At 41.7% G+C, this 21,501-nt stretch overlaps 2 protein-coding genes across 4 annotated transcripts in view; both read left to right on the forward strand.

The window, feature by feature from the left end:
- The window catches only part of LOC6728335 (octopamine receptor beta-2R), a 44,782-nt gene extending 35,546 nt beyond the window's left edge, over nucleotides 1-9,236 (forward strand). Inside the window, exons 3-7 of the mRNA XM_044923314.1 lie at nucleotides 2,450-2,548; nucleotides 4,834-4,932; nucleotides 5,007-5,365; nucleotides 5,687-5,864; nucleotides 6,559-9,236. Of these exons, the coding sequence (XP_044779249.1) occupies nucleotides 2,450-2,548; nucleotides 4,834-4,932; nucleotides 5,007-5,365; nucleotides 5,687-5,864; nucleotides 6,559-6,880 (1,057 nt within the window). The 3' untranslated portion in view covers nucleotides 6,881-9,236. The remainder of the gene's footprint in view (nucleotides 1-2,449; nucleotides 2,549-4,833; nucleotides 4,933-5,006; nucleotides 5,366-5,686; nucleotides 5,865-6,558) is intronic.
- Nucleotides 9,237-11,614: 2,378 nt separating this feature from the next.
- Nucleotides 11,615-21,501, forward strand: part of LOC6728338 (octopamine receptor beta-3R) — a 38,269-nt gene continuing 28,382 nt past the window's right edge. Inside the window, exons 1-2 of one of the 3 annotated variants that reach the window (XM_039294837.2) lie at nucleotides 11,615-11,958; nucleotides 12,163-12,574. The gene's annotated coding sequence lies outside the window, so the exon portion shown is untranslated. Of the gene's footprint in view, nucleotides 12,575-21,501 lie in introns of all 3 variants that reach the window. The other 2 variants (XM_016176841.3, XM_039294838.2) reach the window with 2 other exon arrangements.

Below are 21,501 nucleotides of genomic sequence, written 5' to 3' on the forward strand. Positions count from 1 at the left end.
AGTTATGCCTTAATAACTGGCGGGCAAATCAATTTAGCGCTTCATGAAGCCGACGCAATCAAAAGTTGTTTTCTGCCTGACAAACGCTCGGTTATTTTTCCTCAATTTTTTTGCTGCTCAGCTTTAGACGCAGAATTTTTCTACCCATCAGAGGAAAAACTTTAAATGCTCATAGCCCAAGTTGGCGAAGGGCAATGAAGCCAAAAGGCGAAACAAACAAACTTTGCTAGGCGGCACAGAAAAACGAGGCAGCAAAAAATTATAATGAAAGTGGGGGCGGGGGACGAGGCATAATTAAGGTTGAACCTCGCTTAATTCCTCTTTTTTTTGCCCTCACTGCTAATGAGAAGCGTTTTATTTTTTAAGTGACTTGCGTGTTGCTGGATTTTAGGGCTCCAGAGCCAGGTTCATCCAATGATGATGCCGATGGATGATCATCAAGATAATTTCTTTGCTCTGATAATAAACTTGGAAAAAAGAAAGCTTTGAGGCCCTTCGGTCAAAGGATTAACTTTTTTTTTCAAGAAACTTTCTATGGAAGCTTTTAAAGATAGTACATTAAAAGTACACCAGAAAGATTTACATTTAATTAAAATCGATGTATAGTAGAAGCCAATAAAATAAACAATTATACGTTTGATTCGAATCAATTTAAGATTGTAAAAATTTTGGTTTACTTCTTTCCTTTTCGGTTTAAAGATTTTAAAGAGGTTCAAATAAATTATTTGTTAAAAAGTGACTATCATGCGGTAATTAATACACACAAAAACGAAATGCGAAAACTTTCAGCGCGGTCAGCTTGCAGCAAGATTCTATTGTTCTGAGCGGAAAATATTACGCATACGTAGCGTGAAACTGGGAAATATAAAATGTGGAAAAGTTTACAAGCACAAAAAAGGCGCACACACCCAGCTAGAAAAGAAATGACAATTAAACACTGCGAGCTTGTAGCTCAAAGAGAAATGGAACAAAAACAAAATGCATGCTCAACACGAGAGTGGGTGGTGGGCGGTGTGGGAAAAGCTGGAAAAGCGGGGACGGTGGGTGCTCACAACAACAACAACATCAAGTAAAAAAACAACACACAGCCAGCGCGGCAACAACTTTGGCAATTAAGGCAGCTTATGGTTTTTATGACAGCATAAATTTAAAATGTTCTATGCCAAACAATAAAATTGCGCTTTCTTCTTAGCCCCACGCCGCCCAAGTTATTTTGGCGGCGATGAGCCGCAGCGAAAAGTGCTCTAGATGGCGAGTGTATGAGCAGATATATCTGGATACTACGGCTATATATGTGTGTGCTTTAATTTGCCATTACAGCAGCGTAGGGATGGGGGTGGAAATAAGGGGGGAGAAACCGAGGCTCATTAACACAGCGCCTTTCTCCAGAAGGATGCTCGGCAGCAACTTTTCTCTTTGCTATTTTTCTTAAATTTAAATGGCAGGCAAATTATCTGCAGTTCAAATCGGTGGGTGAGGGGCAGGAATCAAGGGCAGGGAGTCGCTGAGTAATGGCGTAACATTCTCAGAATGGCGTCGATTTGTTGCAATTAACGTCTAAGACGCTGAAAGTTATTTAAGTAGTAGCCGGAAGCAAAACAGATTACCACTGCCAACTTGAAACTTAGTACAATAGCCCCAGAAGATGAGATTAATGTAACTTAAAGCCACAATAAGTTTAATGGATAAGAGAATAGGTTTTTAGATATAGCTCTTATATGATTTTTATTTAATATTCTTTCTTTGACTAAACATTGCATATATGTATATACAACAAATATTTTTCTTTTATAAAGTTAAGTTGAATGAGATTATTCGGTCGGTATATTACCATAATCGGGCAAAAGTTTTCGAGTGCAGTAAATGCTCAATTTTGATTGCAAACTTTTCCCATTTGGCTTAGTGAACGAAATGAATGAAAGGCGGCCACCTGGAGTTCAATGAGGCAGCTGCACTCATCCGATTTGAAAGTCCTCGGCCAGCAACTGGTGCAAAATTCTAATTGGCACTCGGCTTGGAATTCAATTTAAATAACAAAATAGCCATGAAGTGGTATAGGTTTGCGGTTGACCTCGGCATTTTCCTCCGCCCACTTGTTTCCCGTTTACATCAGATTTTCGTTGGGGCATCGGCTTAGCCCCCCTTGGGGTCGAAATCGTTCGACATCGTTCTCGATTCTTGGACTGGCTTTTCAATTATACTCCCCGCTGGCAGCAGAATGCAATGGGGTCCAAACTGTCAACTCATACAAAAGAGTGGTTACCCACCAGCCAACAACATCCCCCATTTCCCCACTCAGCATCCCCATCACGCATTCACTCATATGATATATCCTGATTAGCCCCCACGGGGTGCACGAAGGACCTCTCTCGCTTCGTGTGCTATTTGTATGTATTGTTGGATATTGTCCTGTGATTGCTAACATCTCGTTCTCTTCTTCTCTTTGCAGAGTTATAACGAATTACTTTGTAGTTTCCTTAGCCATGGCTGATATAATGGTCGCTATTATGGCCATGACATTTAACTTTAGTGTGCAAGTAACTGGGCGGTAAGTACAACAACAAACAGTAGAAAAAAACAACAAAATGAATCCCCCTCACACACACACAAGGCCTAGGCAGAGCAACAAAAGCGAGCAAAACTGTTGCAAAAATTACAGCTGCAACCAAAGCCAGTCAAGGTGGGCGGGTGGTCGGCGGTGGGCGTGGCAGTGGCAGAACAAACAACCAAAAACAAAAATCCCTGAAAAATGAAAGCAACGTTTATTTATGCTCCTGTGAATGTCCCTGTCTGTGTGCGTTTCTATGGATGTATGTGTGTGCCACCCACTTTTGGGTGGCTGTGCGAATGAAATGCAAATGCAGAAAGTCATCTTTCAGTGCCCATGTGTGTGCGCATTTGCGTTCAAGAACTAAAATGTGAAAAATAGAACAAACAAAGAGGCATTCGTTTAAAATACGATTTCAGAATACCCATTTTATATATGGTGGAATTACCCTTAGAGCTTTGCAACTTATGCACATATAACTTCACTGAAAATAACTTTCAGTAAAAATTGAAATGAGAATCTATTCTGAACTAAATTTGAAAATTAAATCTGTTGCTTACCAAAGAATGGATTCAATGTATTTAAACTATGAAAATGTATGATTTATTTCCCAAAAATGTTTAAGACAAATTCTCAAAATTCAATTAGTAATATATTTAAAGATTAAAACAGCCTAAAATACCCCTCAGTAAAACAACCAAGTAAAAAGTGCCCACTGAGAGGGAAACGACAACTTTGAAAAGCTATTCCAAAGGACAAAAACCGTCAGAGTGTGACATGGTCACATCCTTCACGCCGAACGTCCGAAGGACCGACTCCTTCTATGTGTTCCATGTGGGTAATGCGATATGTGCGAATGTGGATATATGTTGAATGTATGTGAATTTATGTGGATATATGTGCCATGCCAAATGCAGCCGACTGAGCTTGGTTAATTATGCATGGAGGCTGGCTTAAAGGACGCGCTTTAAGCTCGACTTCACCACGGTGGAAGCAATGCAAATGTTTACAATGTCACTGCCAGTACCCAGATGACGATGGTCCTGATCATGGCGCTGCTAATGGTGACGATGAAGTGGCGGCCAGAGCCCCACATTATGTGCCACTTGCTGGCAGGCCGAAAAACTTTGGCCAAGCGCGAGTTGCATATAAATTGGCATCGGTTTGGCTCTGGCAACAGCCAACTCGCCGCCACTTGGCATTCATTAGCCATTTTACCTTCACAGTTGCCAGTTGCATAATTGCAGCACGAGGAACTGCCATTTCATGGCTTAAGTGTCAAAACCGATGGCGAGCCCGCCCCAAATGGCAATGCAGTGTAAAGCAGCAAAAACCGGCGCGCAAAAACAGCCTCGTTGGATAGTCGAAAAGTTTTTGAAACTGATGCCAAACGGGGCGCCCGATAATAAATTCCACTGGCTCCTGGCCCCAAAAAAGGACGGGTATCCGCCCCCACCGAAATGGCCAAAATGCGGAGTGGCAACCAAGGGCGACGGCAGAAGCGACAGGCGAACAGCGACGACGCAAGTTTTAATGAGTTTTTCATGCAGCGAACAGAGTCGCCTCCGCTTTCCTTGCCACTTTTCGCCTCGGGCCTTATGGCCTATTTTCTGGCCTCACAGTGCACCTAAGCTTTTAATTTGGCCCTCCAGAATGGCAGTTCAGGGGCAATGTCACCTGGCAACCGAAACTAAGATGAAATCGATAAACACATAAATCAGCCGGCCTGATAACGAAAATAGGCGAAAAAAGGGAGTGTGTCTAGTCAGCTTGAGTTTTTTATAGGCCTACATTCAGAAATTGGCAGTAAAATGCCGTTTAAATTTAGAGCAACTTTATTGCATAAATCTTTTCAAGGTTTTATGGCCTGTATTTCTGCATTTTAAATGGTAGTAAATATTAAAACTAGCGCAATTTATATGGTATTATCATTTTAATATGCGATTGAGCTTATGGTTTCCTACTTTATAACGACAATCAAATCATTTTAATCGGAGTCTGTAAATAACTGTGCTGTCACAAAGGGAATTAGTCGTGAAAAACTAAATTTTTTACAAAGCTATAAACCAGGAAATCAGTTTTAAAGCGATGACTTCATGAAAGCATTTCGCGTGGCATTTTAGGTGAGGCAAAAAACCAGAAATGAGTCAACAAAAATGTATACTGCAAATTCATGGATTCGTTAATCAGATACAATGACGTTAGAAAGTAAAGGCCAAAGTTTATTGCCTCGTTATTGGGTAATCATCGCGATACTGATGCCTCCATTCATTTGACCCTTGCAGGTGGAACTTCAGCCCCTTCGTGTGCGATTTGTGGAACAGCCTCGATGTCTACTTCTCAACAGCGAGTATTTTGCATTTATGCTGCATATCTGTGGATAGGTAAGCTGCATGCCACAGCCAGCATTATAGCCATATGAAGGGCCCAATAACCTGGCGTTTTGCCCACTTCACAGATACTATGCGATTGTTAAGCCCCTCAAGTATCCGATTAGCATGACGAAACGAGTGGTCGGCATTATGCTGCTAAACACATGGATATCGCCGGCACTGCTCTCCTTCTTGCCCATCTTCATCGGCTGGTACACCACGCCGCAGCACAAGCAGTTCGTCATCCAGAATCCGACGCAGTGCTCGTTCGTGGTGAACAAGTACTACGCCGTCATATCGAGCTCCATATCGTTCTGGATACCCTGCACCATCATGATATTCACCTACCTGGCCATCTTCCGGGAAGCCAATCGGCAGGAGAAGCAGCTGATGATGCGACACGGCAACGCCATGCTGATGCACCGACCATCCATGCAGCCCTCAGGTGAGTTTGGGATCAAAGTTGGGTTGTTAACAACCAGAATATATCACTAAATCAAAAGACAAATTAAACAAGTATAAATATAAAATATAGAATAAATAAGTTAAATGAAAACAAAGTCGGAAATAATACTCAAAAAATATAAAATTATCAGGACATTGAGTCTTATACTTTTTGAAGAGTTAACAACTAGTTTTGAGCCTGAAAGATCACTAGTTTGTTTCACAAGCATCCTGCACAGTGATGCAGTGCGAGTGCATTGAGTTCTGTGGTCCTTCTCCTGCCAGGACATTTATCAAATCTTCATCTTATCTCCTACGGCAGGCGAGGCGCTGAGCGGATCCGGGTCGTCGAAAACATTGACGCTGCACGAGGTCGAGCAGGAGCACACCCCCACTAAGGACAAGCACTTAATCAAAATGAAGCGGGAGCACAAGGCCGCACGCACGCTGGGCATCATCATGGGCACCTTCATCCTCTGCTGGCTGCCATTCTTCCTGTGGTGAGTACCAACCTGCCGTCGAAGGTTGAACGTTTGGTTGAGTGTTGGAGGCCAATCCCGCTGACACGAGATTCCAGGCATAATTTATCTAATGTCAAGCATGCATAATTAAATATTACTCATACGGCCCGTGCGCCATTGTTTCGGCGGTTGTTGTTTTTCGCACCACCCAGAGTATAATCTCATTTATGCAAAGCCCTGGCCCACTCATGCATCTGGAATTTATGGGTATATATATCTCATCTTTATGTGCTACACAGCAGAGAACTGCAAGGGTGTCATTTTTTGCCACTCGACTAACTCCCAACAGTTTTGGGTGCGGGTGCCACCCCCACGCACATCGCAAATATTTTTTATTTCCGCAATTAGAGTGTCAGAAAACACCCAGTGTTTAGCGGGTGCACTTAAAGTGCCAGTGGCTTGCTGCAATTCTCTGCTATGCAGGCAAAAAGTGATGCCAAGGGATTATAAATGGTGTTATAATCAAAGTATTCCAATATAGAACGTTTATGAGGTTTAACTTGTATGAAACAAATATATTCATTTGATCTTTATATTTGCTTTTATAAATCAAAGTTCTAAAAACCAATAAAAATATCGAAAATTGCATTTACCTTGAAATTCAGTTGAAAGAAACCTTAATTAGGTTACAGATAATGAGTTTAAGCTAATAATTGTTTTGTTTTTATTTCAGGTACACTCTCTCCATGACCTGCGAGGTGTGCCAAGTGCCGGACATAGTGGTCTCGATCCTCTTCTGGATCGGGTACTTCAATTCAACACTCAACCCGCTGATCTACGCGTACTTCAACCGCGACTTCCGGGAGGCGTTCCGCAACACGCTGCTCTGCCTGTTCTGCAACTGGTGGAAGGATCGCCACCTGCCGCTGGACATCGACATCCGGCGCTCCAGCCTGCGCTACGACCAGCGGGCGAAGAGCGTCTACTCGGAGAGCTACCTCAACTCGACGACGCCCTCGCATCGCCGCCAGTCGCAGATGGTGGACAACTTATAATACAGGGATGAGGCGCTGCTGACCCCCATCGCCCAGCAGCAGCAGCGGCTGGCGGCGGGCGGATCCCGCCTGGGCGGACAATTGGCAGCTGCCGCCAAGGATGGCAGGGAATCGAAGGATGCAAAGGAGGCGGGCAAGGGCAAATCCAATGTCGATTGCTTGGCGGGCGACGATGTGCAGGAGATTCAGATTGAAATACCCATGGAGTACATCAACAAATGGAACAAGAACAACAATGCTGCCGCCTCGACGGCCTCGAGTCATGTGTAAATGGTGCAAATGGTGCGACTGGTGTAAGGATGCGAAACGAATCAATCGATGGCAGCCGGATGGGTGGAATCAATTTAATGCAATTAAAATGTTCCATTAATTTGTAAAATTAATATGCCGGCAAAAGCATCGGCTGATTTACTCGTAATGTTGACATTAATCAATCTGTGGAGCGTGCCATTTCATTTGTTCTTCACTTTATTTTTTCATTTTTGTTTTCGTTTTTAAAAACATTTAATCTCGATTCGAGTTTGCCGGGTTCCTTGGCGCACAGATCGGGACTTTGTATAGGATAACTTATTTATTTATGATTTCATGTCGTTTATATCTTGTTGTAAATACTGAGTATTTTTGTACGACTAAATTAAGCACAGGTTGTAAACTCATTTCGATAAATGTATATGAATATGTAATATGTATGTACGTACGCCAATCGAAAATCTGTAAGCCGTAAAGCATTTTGCTCACGAAAAGAAATAACCACAAATAAATTATTTAAAATGGCAATCACTGCAACTCACTGAGCTATGCGTGTACATAGGGATTCGCAAAAACGACGAGCTAAAGCTACAACTTAAACTGTGCCAATTAAGAGACCGCAAATTATAGACAACTACGTGAGGGAAGTCCTGCGAGTAAACAACCACACCCCCAACGCAATTAGAATCGGAGAAAATTGAGAAATTTATAGAGATACAAACAAAAGTCACGGCAGCTAAAGCAAAGCTAAAACCCAATTGTTATTTCAACGACAATCGCATGAATTGAAAATGCTCAAAATACCTAAAGTAAACCCCCAAATCGTATAATCAACTAAAACATAGCGAGAATATATAGTCAAAACCATATATGTAGGACCCAGGCGATTGGCCTTGACCAATGCCAAAGTCCGCCTAAATTAACCAACATATAGTGCATCGATATCAGACTAACCAAATTACGTGTGTGTGAGTGTGTGTGCGTGAAACCGATTTTCAAAACCGTTTCCGTTTCCGTTTCAAGGTGCCAGCGTCGGGTTCAAAAGGTCACGAGTGAAAGTGCTTCGGATAACGGGTAATTGCGTTGCAGTTCCTGGAATTAAGTTGACTGTGTAGCCTGTGAGGGCAAGGCTTGAATACTGCTCCTGAAGTCAGCAACTTGATTCCAGCAATTGCGGCCCGATATTCCGCAACAATGAGCAAAACCGGAAAGCCATGGGAAAGAATCGGAACTTCCTCGAATTTCGGCTAGCAAATAAAATGGTAATGCAAATAAGCCGCATAAAAAAGGAAAACACGCAAACAAAGCATTTTGTGTTCTTTGTATAAATAACTAACCATAAAATGTTAGCAATAGTTTGCAAAACTTACCGATTTATGATTTTCTCTTAATCCGCAAACCAAGCGAAAAGTCAAGAACATTTGTCAAGTAAAAACAGTTGTTGTTTAAAGAAAAGAATAGGAACTGGTTTTTTTTTGATGATTTTTCCAGCTAGTCTGAAACTAAATAGTAAATACTACTGTTGCCATGAATGGAAAACAAGGATAAAGAGCCAAAGCTCAGTATGTATCATATAAAGTGTGTATAAATAGATGTCTAGATAAATGTTATATTTATAGTAAGTACTCATTAGATGACTTTCCTTGAAAAGGTGAAAGAAAACAGAGCGAAAGCAGAGAAGACCGCAAACAAACCAAATCTCCAAAGGACTTGTTATATTTTTATAAGCCACAGCGCTCGAAAACTAATATTGTATGTGTAATTTGTATTCGTATTTGTATATTGACATGTCTGTGTATATGTGTGTGCGAGTTATTTATTATGATTACTATTATTATTATTATTATTATTACTGACAACTGAACTTTTCGTTGCATTGTTTTGCATTTTGCTGTGCAATTTTCCATGCAAAACAAAATAGGATCCTAACATTAAGCCAAGCTGACAAGCAAATCTAGCCTCGAGTGGGCGAGACACGTAAATGGCAAACTAAGCTACTAACTAAGTGAATATGAAATTTAGATGTATTATAAAAGCAAAATAACAAACTTCAAGTTGGAAAACAAGCAGAAAAAGCAAAAAATAAATTCAAAAACTACAAATAATAGCCAAACGAAGTTGTTTTTCTCATTCTTGTTCTCATTCCGCAACGAACTGCTGATTACCCAGGACTAAGTTTCGAACAAACTGGAAAGTAAATAAAGTCTGGGATGGACCCAAAATTACCCACTCCGCATCGAGGTACATTAACAGCATATTATCGGGACAAAAGTAAAGCTGATTACTGCCGGCGACAGTTGTAAACTTCTAAATAACTGTCAAGACTCGACTTCGCCTGACAAATTACAAATTTGTGCCAAAAGCCCCGTGGCAACGCGTCGAATGAGTGATTTTTATTTGGCAAATGCGTGTGTAATTTAACCGGCGTCATGGCAATGATATAACCAACCTGTACAGCCTCTTCCACGCACCGCCCCCCTTGGAATACTTTTGAAAAGTAATTTATCATGGAGTCCTGCTCCCAAAGAGGGCAGATCAGTTAGCACGCTTTAAATGCCGGAACAAACGGTCGGCGACACCTGCTGTAGTTGAAGTTAGTCCCATTTCATAGGGCTCTGTATATTAAATTTATTTAGCAAAAGGTGACGCACAGCACATCGAAAAGTTGACCTGCAGAAGTTAAAAGGACACACCTTACTGGCATAAACTTTTTCAGCATTTAAAAACGCATAAAGAAAAACAAGATAGTTTCTACGGCAGTCTGTATTTATTTTTCTGATTCGCATATTTTATATGTTTATTTATATATAATTTATTGCACGCGTAAAAAATTGATCGATAGGCTATTTAATTTATCCAATTATTATAATTGCTTTTAATTTGTTTTCAAGGATATAAATCAAAAGCACAGTAGTAGTAAAAAAGTAAGCTTTTCCCTTTAACCAAAAACTATCGCAATGCTTAAATACTACTGGCTATTTACTTAGTCAGTCAATTATTTTTACTACGTTTTTCACGCCCATCAGTGGAAAATGTAAAAGACAAATATTTTTGTTTCGAAATTAATAAACACTACAGTCACAGCGGTTGAATTAATTCCGCTTCGCAGGCGAGTCGAATGTAATCAGGTTGCTCAACTTTATTTCGCTCGCTTGTTATTAAGGATTAATCAATATTAAAGTATTGATGCTGCTGATATATATTTTAAAGGAAGTTATGTTTTGAATTATTTTTTAAATTAGACGCCGCGAGTGGCGCTGAGGATGGCATAATAAATGCGAGTCAAATCAAACTCCATTCATCAAAGTCAGCCATGGATCCTAGATGGCACCCACCCAGACTCACCATTCGGGGCCACTAAGTGAGTGATGCACGATGGCATCGGGGCAATCATCGCTCATAAGGCCCGCCAATTTGGCCGTGACAAGTGATAGACATGCGCTTCTTAGCGCCAAGAAGCCAGCAGCAGAGGGCAACCAATGATGGGTGCCTTATTGCTTATCAGAATTTCACATTTCAATATTTAAAGGAGACAATGGGGCCGAAGGACCTGCACCTTATCAGACAGTCCGTCACTCGGGGCGTCACTTAAATAAAAAAAAAAGCGAACACAAACACACAACTGTCACCGACAGAAGTGGCGTTAAATCAAATTGCGTTGTCGTAGTTCCACCTCATATCTACATCTACATATTTATCTCTTTTTTATGAAATTTTAATAACTCCGACATGTGCGGAGACAAGCTCGAAGCCGGCATATTGCTATCGTCAGCTGTTGTTGCTGCTGCTCCTGCGATGATTTAGTCCTTGTTGTTTGCATGTGTCGGTGTGGGTGTGCATGTTGTCCTGGCCCACCCATTTGTTGTTCCCTTTGTTGTTATCGTGTGATTTGCACGACACGAACACGCGCCGAAATAACAAATCTTTTTTAGATTTACTCACGCATTTTTGGCGGGGTGCCATCAAAATATTTTTATTACAAATGCAAATATTGACGCCCTGCATTGAAGGTGGGTGGTTGCTACTATATAGTAGTGCTGACTTGAGCGCCTTGGGGGTTTTCCTTCTTTCATTTTGTTGTGCGGCAAATTCGGCACTTGGATGGGGGTGGTTGTGTGCCTCAAAATGAGGGGGTATGGGTTGGCATGATTGGGGGTTAGATCAGCTGTTCTGGGGGTGGCTTTCAACAGGGTTGCTCAAAAGGTATTGCAGCAAGGAAGCTAAGTTACAAGGAAATTCGCTTGCACTTGATGCCCCAATAAGTATGCCACAAAATATTTCGTTCAGTCCAAAATCCACACTATTTAAGCAGGAGTTACTTAATTTTTTTCGAATTTTACTACTACTACTTTCCCATGCAACTCTGTTTTAGTTTAAAACATCCTTTTCGCGCCAAATTCCACTGCGCCGAAGCTCTCTTTCTCGAATTCGCCGCATCCTGAGTTGGTTTGCCGCCAAAGGACTTGGCCACATTTCTTGGCCGAGACTCAGTCAGTGGCCAGTTACCAGAGCAGGCGCTCATCGCCACGGATTGCTGACCCGCAAAAAAAGGCCAATAAAGGCCTGCGAGCCAGCAATAAATACAAAAACCACAACGAAAGCCAGTTGAAACCTGTGGCCACTTGTCACAAAACGTAGCCCCAAAGTGCCAGTGACAGTTGTTCTCATACAAACTTGGCATCCTTCTTATGTGGTGAAAAGAAAGAAATTAAATTCAGATATATATATATACACATATTGAAAAACCGGCTGGACAGTGAAATTCGCGTGTGCGTGTTTCGATTCTGCGGCACTACAAAAACCGATACGAAACTCCATTTATGACCGCCGTAAGTCGTAAGCCCTGAGTTTGTGGGTCGTCTTGTACGTGTTTACGTTACACTTTATATATATATACAAAAAAATATATAGAAAAAAAATTCAGGAAAAACGTGCGGCAAATTGCGGGAAACTTATTCTTGGCATGGGTATAGAAATCAAAAAGAAATTCCATTTTAACAAATCGATTTTGGGTGTTCTTTTTTATATTCGAGTGCGGACAGCAATATAAATAGAGTCGCGTTTCGGGGAGCTAATGACAAATTAAATTGTTGGCACACACACACACCCAGAAGAATAAAAAAAGGAGGAATATCGCAACATCGAAGGCATTAAAAAATTACGAACCGCGCGTGTTAAAAAGTTCGAGCTGTTATCAAGCAAAAAAAAAAGCAACAATAACAACAACAAGTAGAACAGCATTAACAATAAACTGCGATAAAAGCAACAGACAAACGGGAAAAGTTTCATTATTTCGGTGAGGAGGCAGCCAAGTCGAGGCGGCAGCAGGCAAATCAGGAAGGACAATGAAGGCGGCGCGCCAGGGGCGCTCATCCTGCCAATCCTCCGGCCATTCCACCGCTCATCATCATCAAGAACGGCGGACATAGGGCGCGTGTTGAGCAAGTAAGCAAACAATATAGAACTTCTCCTCCATTCCGCTGCACGTGAAAAATACAAAGAAGCAAGGAAAAGCAGGAAAAGCACACACAAACACATACTAAAGCTGGAGGGGCACACGGCACACGGCAAACGGAAAACAGAGAGCACATTGGGCGCCATTTTTAGTGGTTACGTAAACTGAAAGTGCTGTCTAGTTAAGCGTCAGGCTCTGTCGGGGTCACCATCGCCACCCGTCACCCATTCGCCATTCCCCTTCAACAGCCATCTCCACATCCCATTGCCATCCGGCTGGCTTTTTTAATAAAGTTGAAGTCCTTAGTTGCCCGACACTTTAAATATGTACATATTCCGCCGTCGGCCTTTCCAAACTCAACTCCTCTTCCAGCCTGCCGCCACCAGCTGCCCAGAATGTCCTGGTTTGTCCTGGTGTCTGGGCGGCCTCCTAATGATACAAATCGCACAATGAACAGTGGTTAAAAATTCACTAGACAATTTACTATTCCAAGCAATTTATTTGATTAGCTCAAAGTCTGAAGTCTAGGATCTAACGATTAAGATAATCGCAAGAGTCCTTGCTTCAACCGAGCTTATAAGGTAATCACATTTAAGGACAAGGTCTGCGTATCAAGTTCAATAGCACAGGACAATTTTGTTGGCTATCTTGATGTGTCTTAATTAGAATAAAACTCAAAATAAAACTAGATGTTTGCAAATTGATGTTACTATTGAAATGAAGGCTGCTGTTTCCTGTTTCAAGCTGAATAGACATAAGTTCAACTTCGTTTCGCACCATTTACTTTCACATTTTATTGCTATAATTTAGTGAGGTATTGTGCACGTTCACAGCTCCTTTTTACCCGACTTGATGCGCTTTCATATGATTTTTTGTAGAAACTAGCGACAAATATCCGTGCCCGCTTCACTGCTCGACAATAATTTTTCATTGCATTTCTGAAACACAATTTCCTCTCGTTAGTTTTCCATTCCCGTATCACAGTGCACATGGTGCATAGTGCGCCATTTGCCGCCGGTCGAGTTCATCCACTGAGTTGGCTTCTGTTGCTGATGCTCCTGTTCCTGCTCCTCTTGCTCCTCCTGCTCCGCCTGCTCCTCTTGCTGCTGCCGCTGGGTCAGGTCAGGATGCCATTTGGCATTTGCCACTTGATTCGCTCAGCCGACGGCACTGCGCCCAACCCATTCCCATTCGAATTGGAACCCCCCAAGTGTCTCACCTTTGGCCACCAGCCTTTTGGCCTTTTTCGCATTCGTGAATGAACTGGCTGGCTAGCGCAAAGCCTCTGGGTTTTGCCAAGGCGACTAGCACGCCACCTGAGTCTGTCTATCGATTTTCTGCACTTGCGATTTTGCACCTACGAGTGCACTTGCATTTAATTGAAAATCGGACCGGGCCACCTTTAAAATCAAATTTAGCAAAAGCCCCCCAAAGTTCTCTGTCGATTGCTTAGGTAACACAGTTCGTTCTGTAAATTGCACAAAGTTTTTTACTCAGCTTTCTAAACTTTGTGCAGATGGCGAAAACATTTTATGAAATAACACTGAGTTAGTTGTAGTGGATTCGTAGAAATTACAAGCAATTTGTAGGTTTTGGAAATTCCAACGAAACTGATATGTGTAGGATTTTGTAGGAAATAAGGATGCCTTTTTTTGGTCCAAATATTTTATAGAAAACTAAGGGAGCTGAGCACAACACCGAATGTTTCATTGAAAGCTATACAATGTAATGCCTGTTTTTAGTTGGGTTTTGTTATACAAATAATATTTGCTGTAAGGACTTAGAGAGCTTCAAGGATTATTTTTCTCTTAGTGTCGCAGGGACACTCAAATGACATACGGCCCACACGTACAAGAGCCGACAGATAGACAGTTGGATAGAGGAGGTGGACTACTGACAGACGGCGATTGTCATGCACAAATTGAAACTTTTCAAGTTACGCTCGAAAAAGTTTGAATTCAACTAATACAGTCGAGTTTCAGATTGTTTGGTCATACATGCGTATGCTCGTGTATGCATGTTTTATTTGCTGGAAACTTTCGAATGGTTTCGAGTTCACTGGGACTCTGATTCAGAGATTCAGATTCGGATTCTGAATCGGATTCTGTTGCTATTTCGGTTTTTGTGTGCACAGAACGTTACCCCATGCCGAATGTAAGACAATATGGCCCTTAAAGCCGGCAAATATTTGCGCATAAATGTTTTAAATGTAAATGCCGTCATTTATTCGGGCCATATCTCATCAGCGGGCGGTCCCTTGGCCCGGCGAAGGCATCTCGAATGTCTCCCGATAAATGGCTGGATAAATGATGAATAGAATGAATGCCTTGAGCCATTTTAGCATGCCATTGTTGTTGCGATTGGCGTGTCTGTTTGTCTGGGATTTAGGCATAAGCTAATCAAATTCATAGCTGGCGTAATGATGCGATTTGTAAGAGATTTGAATGCTTTGATTGAAAATTTAATTAAAGAATGTTGTCAATCGATTGGAAACTCAGTGTACGCTGTGTATCGACAAAAAGGAATCATTGCACTGACACTTTGTATTTGATTTTCAATTACCAACGTTCTGTTCGAGATTGCTGATAATGGTTTTTATTAACCGCAAATTGTTCGCACTTTGTTGCAACTTTGGCTTAACAAACTCGTTTGGCAGATGACCACAAGTCTTGTATTTCATATCGCACACCAATTGCAGTCGAATCGATGAGAAGTTTAATAAAAACATGTCAATTGCACAGGCCAAAAGCAGATACAAAGTGCAAAATCGAGGAAGAACAAAGTAACCACAAAAAGCAATCAGAGCAGCAAAAGGAACTTAATTCGAAAAAGTGTTCCTTCGATTCCAACTCCCCTCTCTGTGCAATCAGTTAAGCAAATATTTACAACCGAAACCGGAAATACGCTCAAGAAAGCATTTAAATCAGTTTCGCATTTTCCCGACGCGCTCGTCTGGAAATGAAAATGGAAACTCGCCCGTCGTCCGTTTTCCGCATATTTTATTGCCCACTAAATGCCGTAAATAATATTTGCCTTTGACTTAACTCTCGCAGCGGCAACAGCAAAAGTTGCACATTAATAATATTAGTGCCAGCGATTCGCATTCCCCAACTCCGCACTCAATCCACTGCCTTTTGTGGTCTTCGGTTGTGAGCAAGAACGACAATGGCGGATTGGCGGCTCAACGCTTTTCTCATTAGGACAACTTCCGCCGGAGCTCCGGCTGAAATGGGCTGGTGGTCCCGGGAAGCAGCCAGGGCCAAGATGCCCACGAAGCCCAAGATGCCACAATTCACGGGCCAACGGCCGTTGCCAGTGTTTATGTCATTAAGTGGCGCTCGACAACCCAGGACATCTGGGTGAGTTTGCTCGGAAGAGTGTGTCAAAGTGTCTCGGAGCCCCCACTTATGTCCCAGGAATTGTTCCACTTTGTGTTGCGCCCTTTGGAGCGGATTATTGTTTATAATATTGTAATGTGGCAAAGCCAAATAAACTGGAGTGCTGGCAATGCAGGTCGTGGGTCAATGGAAGAGTTGGGATTGGTGGCGAAATTAGGGAAATGGACGCTAAGGTTGTGCTTTTTCTGCCTACATTTTATGTATTAATCAATATCACAAAACAAATCACTATATCAAGTGTATTAACGATACAATTAGTTCTCCAAGTTTAATCTAAGTATTAATATACTATCATATCCAATCCTGTTAACCACAACCTTCAAGTATGTGGGAAAAAATCTCTTAAAAGGATTCTATGCATACTTAGGATTAGGACCAGCAAATCACTGAAATATAGCCCACAGCTAGTTCAAAGTCACTTACGGAAATCCTGCAGCGAGTCAACTTTTCGGGCGACCCTCTTTTCCAGAGCTTCTTAAGTATCCTTCATTCGACATGTTTACTTTGCACTCGCCCTACTCCCCCTCAGCCACCCCCTCTCAGCCTTGAAAGGGCTCTCACTTAACTCTACACTACACTTAAAAAATAAAAAGACTGTCTTTTATATATTAAACAAATTTTAAGATATATAAATAAGAGCACACTTATGATGCGATGATTAAATTAGTTACGTTTTGATTTAAGTTAGATAAAATTGTTCCACAATTCAAATTCATATTACGACCTTAACATTTTCCTACAATTTTATATCAGCACACTTGCACACAAGGTGTGTATAAATAAATGATCAAAAAATTAAGAATTCTTTTCCGTGTAGACGGTTTTTGTCTTGCCACCGTTTGTTGCAACTGTAGAAAGCGTTGAGAATGCCTTTTGTGTGTTAGTTAAAGGTTCAGTGTAGCCGGCTCTCCCGCCCTTTATCCTCCCCAATACATTTTTTTTTTTTGGGTTTAGGTTTCGTTTTTTGTATTGTGTCAGGCATGTGTCGAGGGAGGACTCTCTTTGCCCGGGTCCTTCGATGGCCCAATGGGCCTTGCCTGTCGGCCTAGGCCTTTGTCTCTCAGGCGTTTTCATTTTTTTTTCTACTTTTTCCACTTTCCCCACAAAACTCTACACGTATATTATTTATGCTATTATTGATTTTATATGTGGGTTCAATAGAGTCGACTCCGTGCCCGGGACTCGCCCACTGGGAGCCATCGGGGGAGCTCCAGTCGCTGCAGATTAACGTGTCGCCATTGCCGGGCACAAAATGAAATCATTCTTCGGCGAAATTTATGGCCAACTTCGCGAGCTCATCAACTTCCCTTTAAGCCGTGCAATTTGTACGTTTCGGCCAACAAAAAGAAACGAAAATAATGAAAAAACGCTAGACAGTGAAAGTTACTGGCTTGCTTTTCTTTCAATTTATTTTGTGAACACGCGGCGTATACGCAAGGCCAACTTAGTTGCGGCCTGCAAGGGACAAAAAAGTAACCTCAATGCGGTCAACACATTTTCTTAGCCGGGCCAGCGACTTTTTGCCTCATTTTAATTTCGACTTTTTAACAAAGTTAACCAAATGTTCGGAATTGAATTTGGGACAAGGCCCAAATCATAAATGGTCACTCAGGCGAGCTGCTCCTAAGTACACAGCACCTCACTTCACCCCGCCACTTTATTTACATTGCTAACGCCTAAATTAAATTTTAAGCTGTTGATTTGCATTTTCAGCCGAGCAGAGTTCATAGAGCCTGGCAACTTCGGGAACCCCACTTGGGTTTGTGTTTATTGAACCCTGATTATGTTTAACAGCTAGGCAGCGAGAACAGGCGAAGGAACATCAACATCAAAATCAGATACAGAATCCGAATCAGGCTCATTAGACTGGAGGGGAATGCTATGTTATGGTATGAAATGGTATGGAATGGTATGGGTTGTTTCACTGGTTGTGCCGCCAGTGAAAATGGCTTCTAATTAAGGAGCCTACACACACATACAGACACAGAAACAGACCCATAAAAAAGGTTAAAGTTAAATAAAGCACGGGGAAAGTTAAAAATGAGCCGGGTTGCTACTTGTTTTTTCTCCACTTTTTTTCTGGCAAATTCTTTTGTCTTTTGGCAGAAATCTGTTAAACATTTGGTTTGCCGCTGCTTCTTTTTATTGTAGCACCGTTTTTAATGAAATTAGGCCTGCCACATCACTCAGCATTAGAATTTCAGTAGGGATTGGCGGCGGGGAAGTTCACAAGTGCGAGGTCGAGGTCTGACAAAATGAAATTAGCCGCGTTCAACAAAACCAAAATCAAATTTTGTACTACAAAGAAGATGAAAAATACACATACATTTGCCAAGTACGCGAAGTGTACATGGCGGAATGTCAACAGGCGGGATGGAAAAATATAAAGATGCGAGATGGAAGTTGGGAGTTGGGAGTTGGGCCACAGCCACCTAATTTACGCAGCCAAGTAATTTGAAATGAAGGCAGCCAGAACGTAAGGATGTCAGCGACAGGAGGAGATGCCAATGGCACTGCAAAGGACTCGGGTTCGAAGTATTCAGCTGGTGAAACCAATTTGCAAACAAGTCAACAATGGCTGAATGGCTAAAATGGCTGCTAGCTGCGCGTAGGCAATAAGCCCAAGTGCAGCAGTTCCACTTTTCCGCGCTCCACCCGCCCCATACTCCCAGTTTTCTTCAGTTATGCAAAGTACTGGCAAGCGAACCAGAAGCTAGATAGCTAACTGGGTACACTCTGCAAATAGACGGTCATAATGAAGCCACTATTGATTGCCAGCTGCGTTTGTGTTTGTCCCTATCTCGGTCGGGGAGAAATAAAGGACTCAGCGGAGTCCTTAAAGATGCCTTGGTTGTCACAATGCTACAATCTCCTTATAAGGTTGAGAAATCCCTGCCCCACATGCGGGCACTTTAATTAAACAGCCTAATTAAGCTCTACCCATTCCAATCACGGCGAGTGCAATTAAATGCATATAAACGCTAAAAGCGTTTTTAATATGTGCATATCAAGACGAATTCAATTTACGCCAGACAGCAATGCGGTGGAATTTCTCGGGAAATTCTCGGGACCTTCGGGAAATTACATCTGGAAACTGACAAGGACATTATTGTTTTCGTACACATTTACAAGCTCGTCAGTAAACAGCAGAAAATTATATAACTTTGCAATTCAAATTCAAGTTGCTCCATTTGAATTTGCGAAAAATCTGCTGTACTTTTTAATATCAAGATAAAGGATTCCACAACTTCCAGATCTGATTGTGTTTGCAATTATAGGAACATTGTATATTATATACATGCATTTTCCTTGTTTTTCCCTGGCAAATACATGTCATTTCAAAACCAAATAAAATATCTCTAATAAAATGAAACAATCTCCTCCCTCATATAAGCCTGAGTAAATGACGAAAATTGCTTTGCCGAGGCAAGGAATAATATCCGCACATCCTTCAGCTGGCTGTGAAAACATGCAAAGCCCACAAGTGGTAATCCGCCTATATATTCTATATACATATAAGAACGGTGCTCCTTGTTAGTGATTGCTGTTACTGCCGCAATTGTTTGCGCAAATCGTTAAAACGTTAATCAAAAGGCAAAGAAAGCAAGCGACACGCCGTCTGTGCCCAGCGTGTTTACCCCAGCCAGCGGAGCCAAACAATGTGATTCCGCCACGCCCACCTGGCCAAGAATACCTGTGTTCGACTACACCTGCGACTGGCTCTGAGTCTCTGTGCCCCGCTGGTTAAGCGAAAGCATCCAGCAGTGGGCCACAAAACCGCACCAGCATGCGGCCAAAAACACAGATGCAGAGACCCAGTTAACTCAGTAAACCCAGTAACTCACTAAATGCCGAATGGAGCGGAGGGATGCCAACGACATTTGCAGCGGGATTTCATTCAGTTTTAGCGCGCTTTCACCCTTTGTACCAATGTATTGACAACAGGCACAATGCCCCATGGCAACCAATGCCAGTGTGGGCAAATAGTCCTTTTTTCAGCCAACTCAAGCCTAATTTTTCGATTTTATAATAGTAGTAAGAAGTAACTGTAAGGAAAATACAGAACCTTCTAACCTATGTTTTCTATCTTTTAAAACTTAAATCTTAAAGATACATTCAAGAGTTCAACAATAAATGATACTTAAAATTAAGTTAAGTATTAAGTAGTAAGTCCAAAAATATTTAAAAGAGGTCTAAGCAATTTAGTGGTATTCAACACTGTTTGATTTCAAAATCTTATTATACATACAGTTGCGGTAACAATAATAGCACCAAAAGCACATTTCGTGTTTGCCCCATCGTTTCTCTATTTTCTGAAATTTTTTCAAAATTTTTTCCACTAATCTTAAATACTACAATGATTTTCAATTGAAATAAGAAAATTGGTAACAGATCTAATGGATATTTTAAAAATAATTGGTAAAACAAAGAAAAACCTCCAAATTTAGGCGGTAACAAAAATAGCACTGTTTCTCGTATTTTGCTAAAACTAACTAAAAAAATAAAATAAGAGTTCAACAAATGGATTATATCTTAAGAACTATGTTTAAAGAATCTTAATATTTGGTTGCGTGACCATTGTAGGCAATGACAGCTGCGCATCCTCTTGGCATGGAGTCCACCAAGTCCTGGTACCGTTTTTGAGGAATTTTGCTCCATGAATCCTTGATCCTCGATCCCCCATGAATCCAAAGTTTCTCGTTATGGTTGGGCTTGGCTTCAGAAACCTTTTTTTCACGTCCGCACAAAGTTTTTCGATTGGATTCAAGTCGGGTGACTGATCATTACTCGGATCGATTTCTGCTCAAACCACTTTCGAGCCTTCTTCCTCGTGTGTTTTGGGTCGTTATCCTGTTGAAATGTCCAAAAAAACGGCATTTTATCCTCGGCATATAGCGCCATCACATTTTCCAGGATATCTGTGTAAATGTGCTGATCCATGATGCCTTGAATCATATGAATCGGATCTACTCCATAGTATGAAAAGCACGCCCATACCATGATGTTTGATCCCCAGTGCATTACCGTCTTAAAGGTGAAGCGAGGATTATTTTCAGTTCGTGGTGGACGCCGAACATAAGACCGAGAGCCTTTCCAACCAAAAAACCCAATTTTGCTCTCATCTGACCACAAAATGTGGCGCCACTTCTCCACAGGCCAGTCCTTGCGTATCTTGGCATATTCGATTCGCTTTGCCACATGCTTCACAGTCAAAAGTGGGACTTTTCTGGGACTGCACACATTATGGTTGTTTTGTCTTAAGTGTTTGCGAACTTTTTCCACGTTTGCAGCTATCTGAAGCTCCTTCTTCAGTTCCGTCACCGGCTTAAAAGGCTCCTTCTTGCTTTGCCGAACCAAGCGCTTGATCTCCACATTGGACATAGAGGGCTTTCTTCCACGTTTTTCGTTATTTTCGACAAACAGCAGTGCGTTGCGGATCATATTGTTTGAAAAACAAAAAAAACCGTCTCATTTTAGCGTAGGTTTTACCTTCACAGATCATGTTTTTAATCAAATTC

The sequence above is a fragment of the Drosophila simulans genome, chromosome 3R (genome assembly GCF_016746395.2).
Source record: "Drosophila simulans strain w501 chromosome 3R, Prin_Dsim_3.1, whole genome shotgun sequence".
In the NCBI taxonomy this organism is placed as follows: domain Eukaryota; kingdom Metazoa; phylum Arthropoda; class Insecta; order Diptera; family Drosophilidae; genus Drosophila; species Drosophila simulans.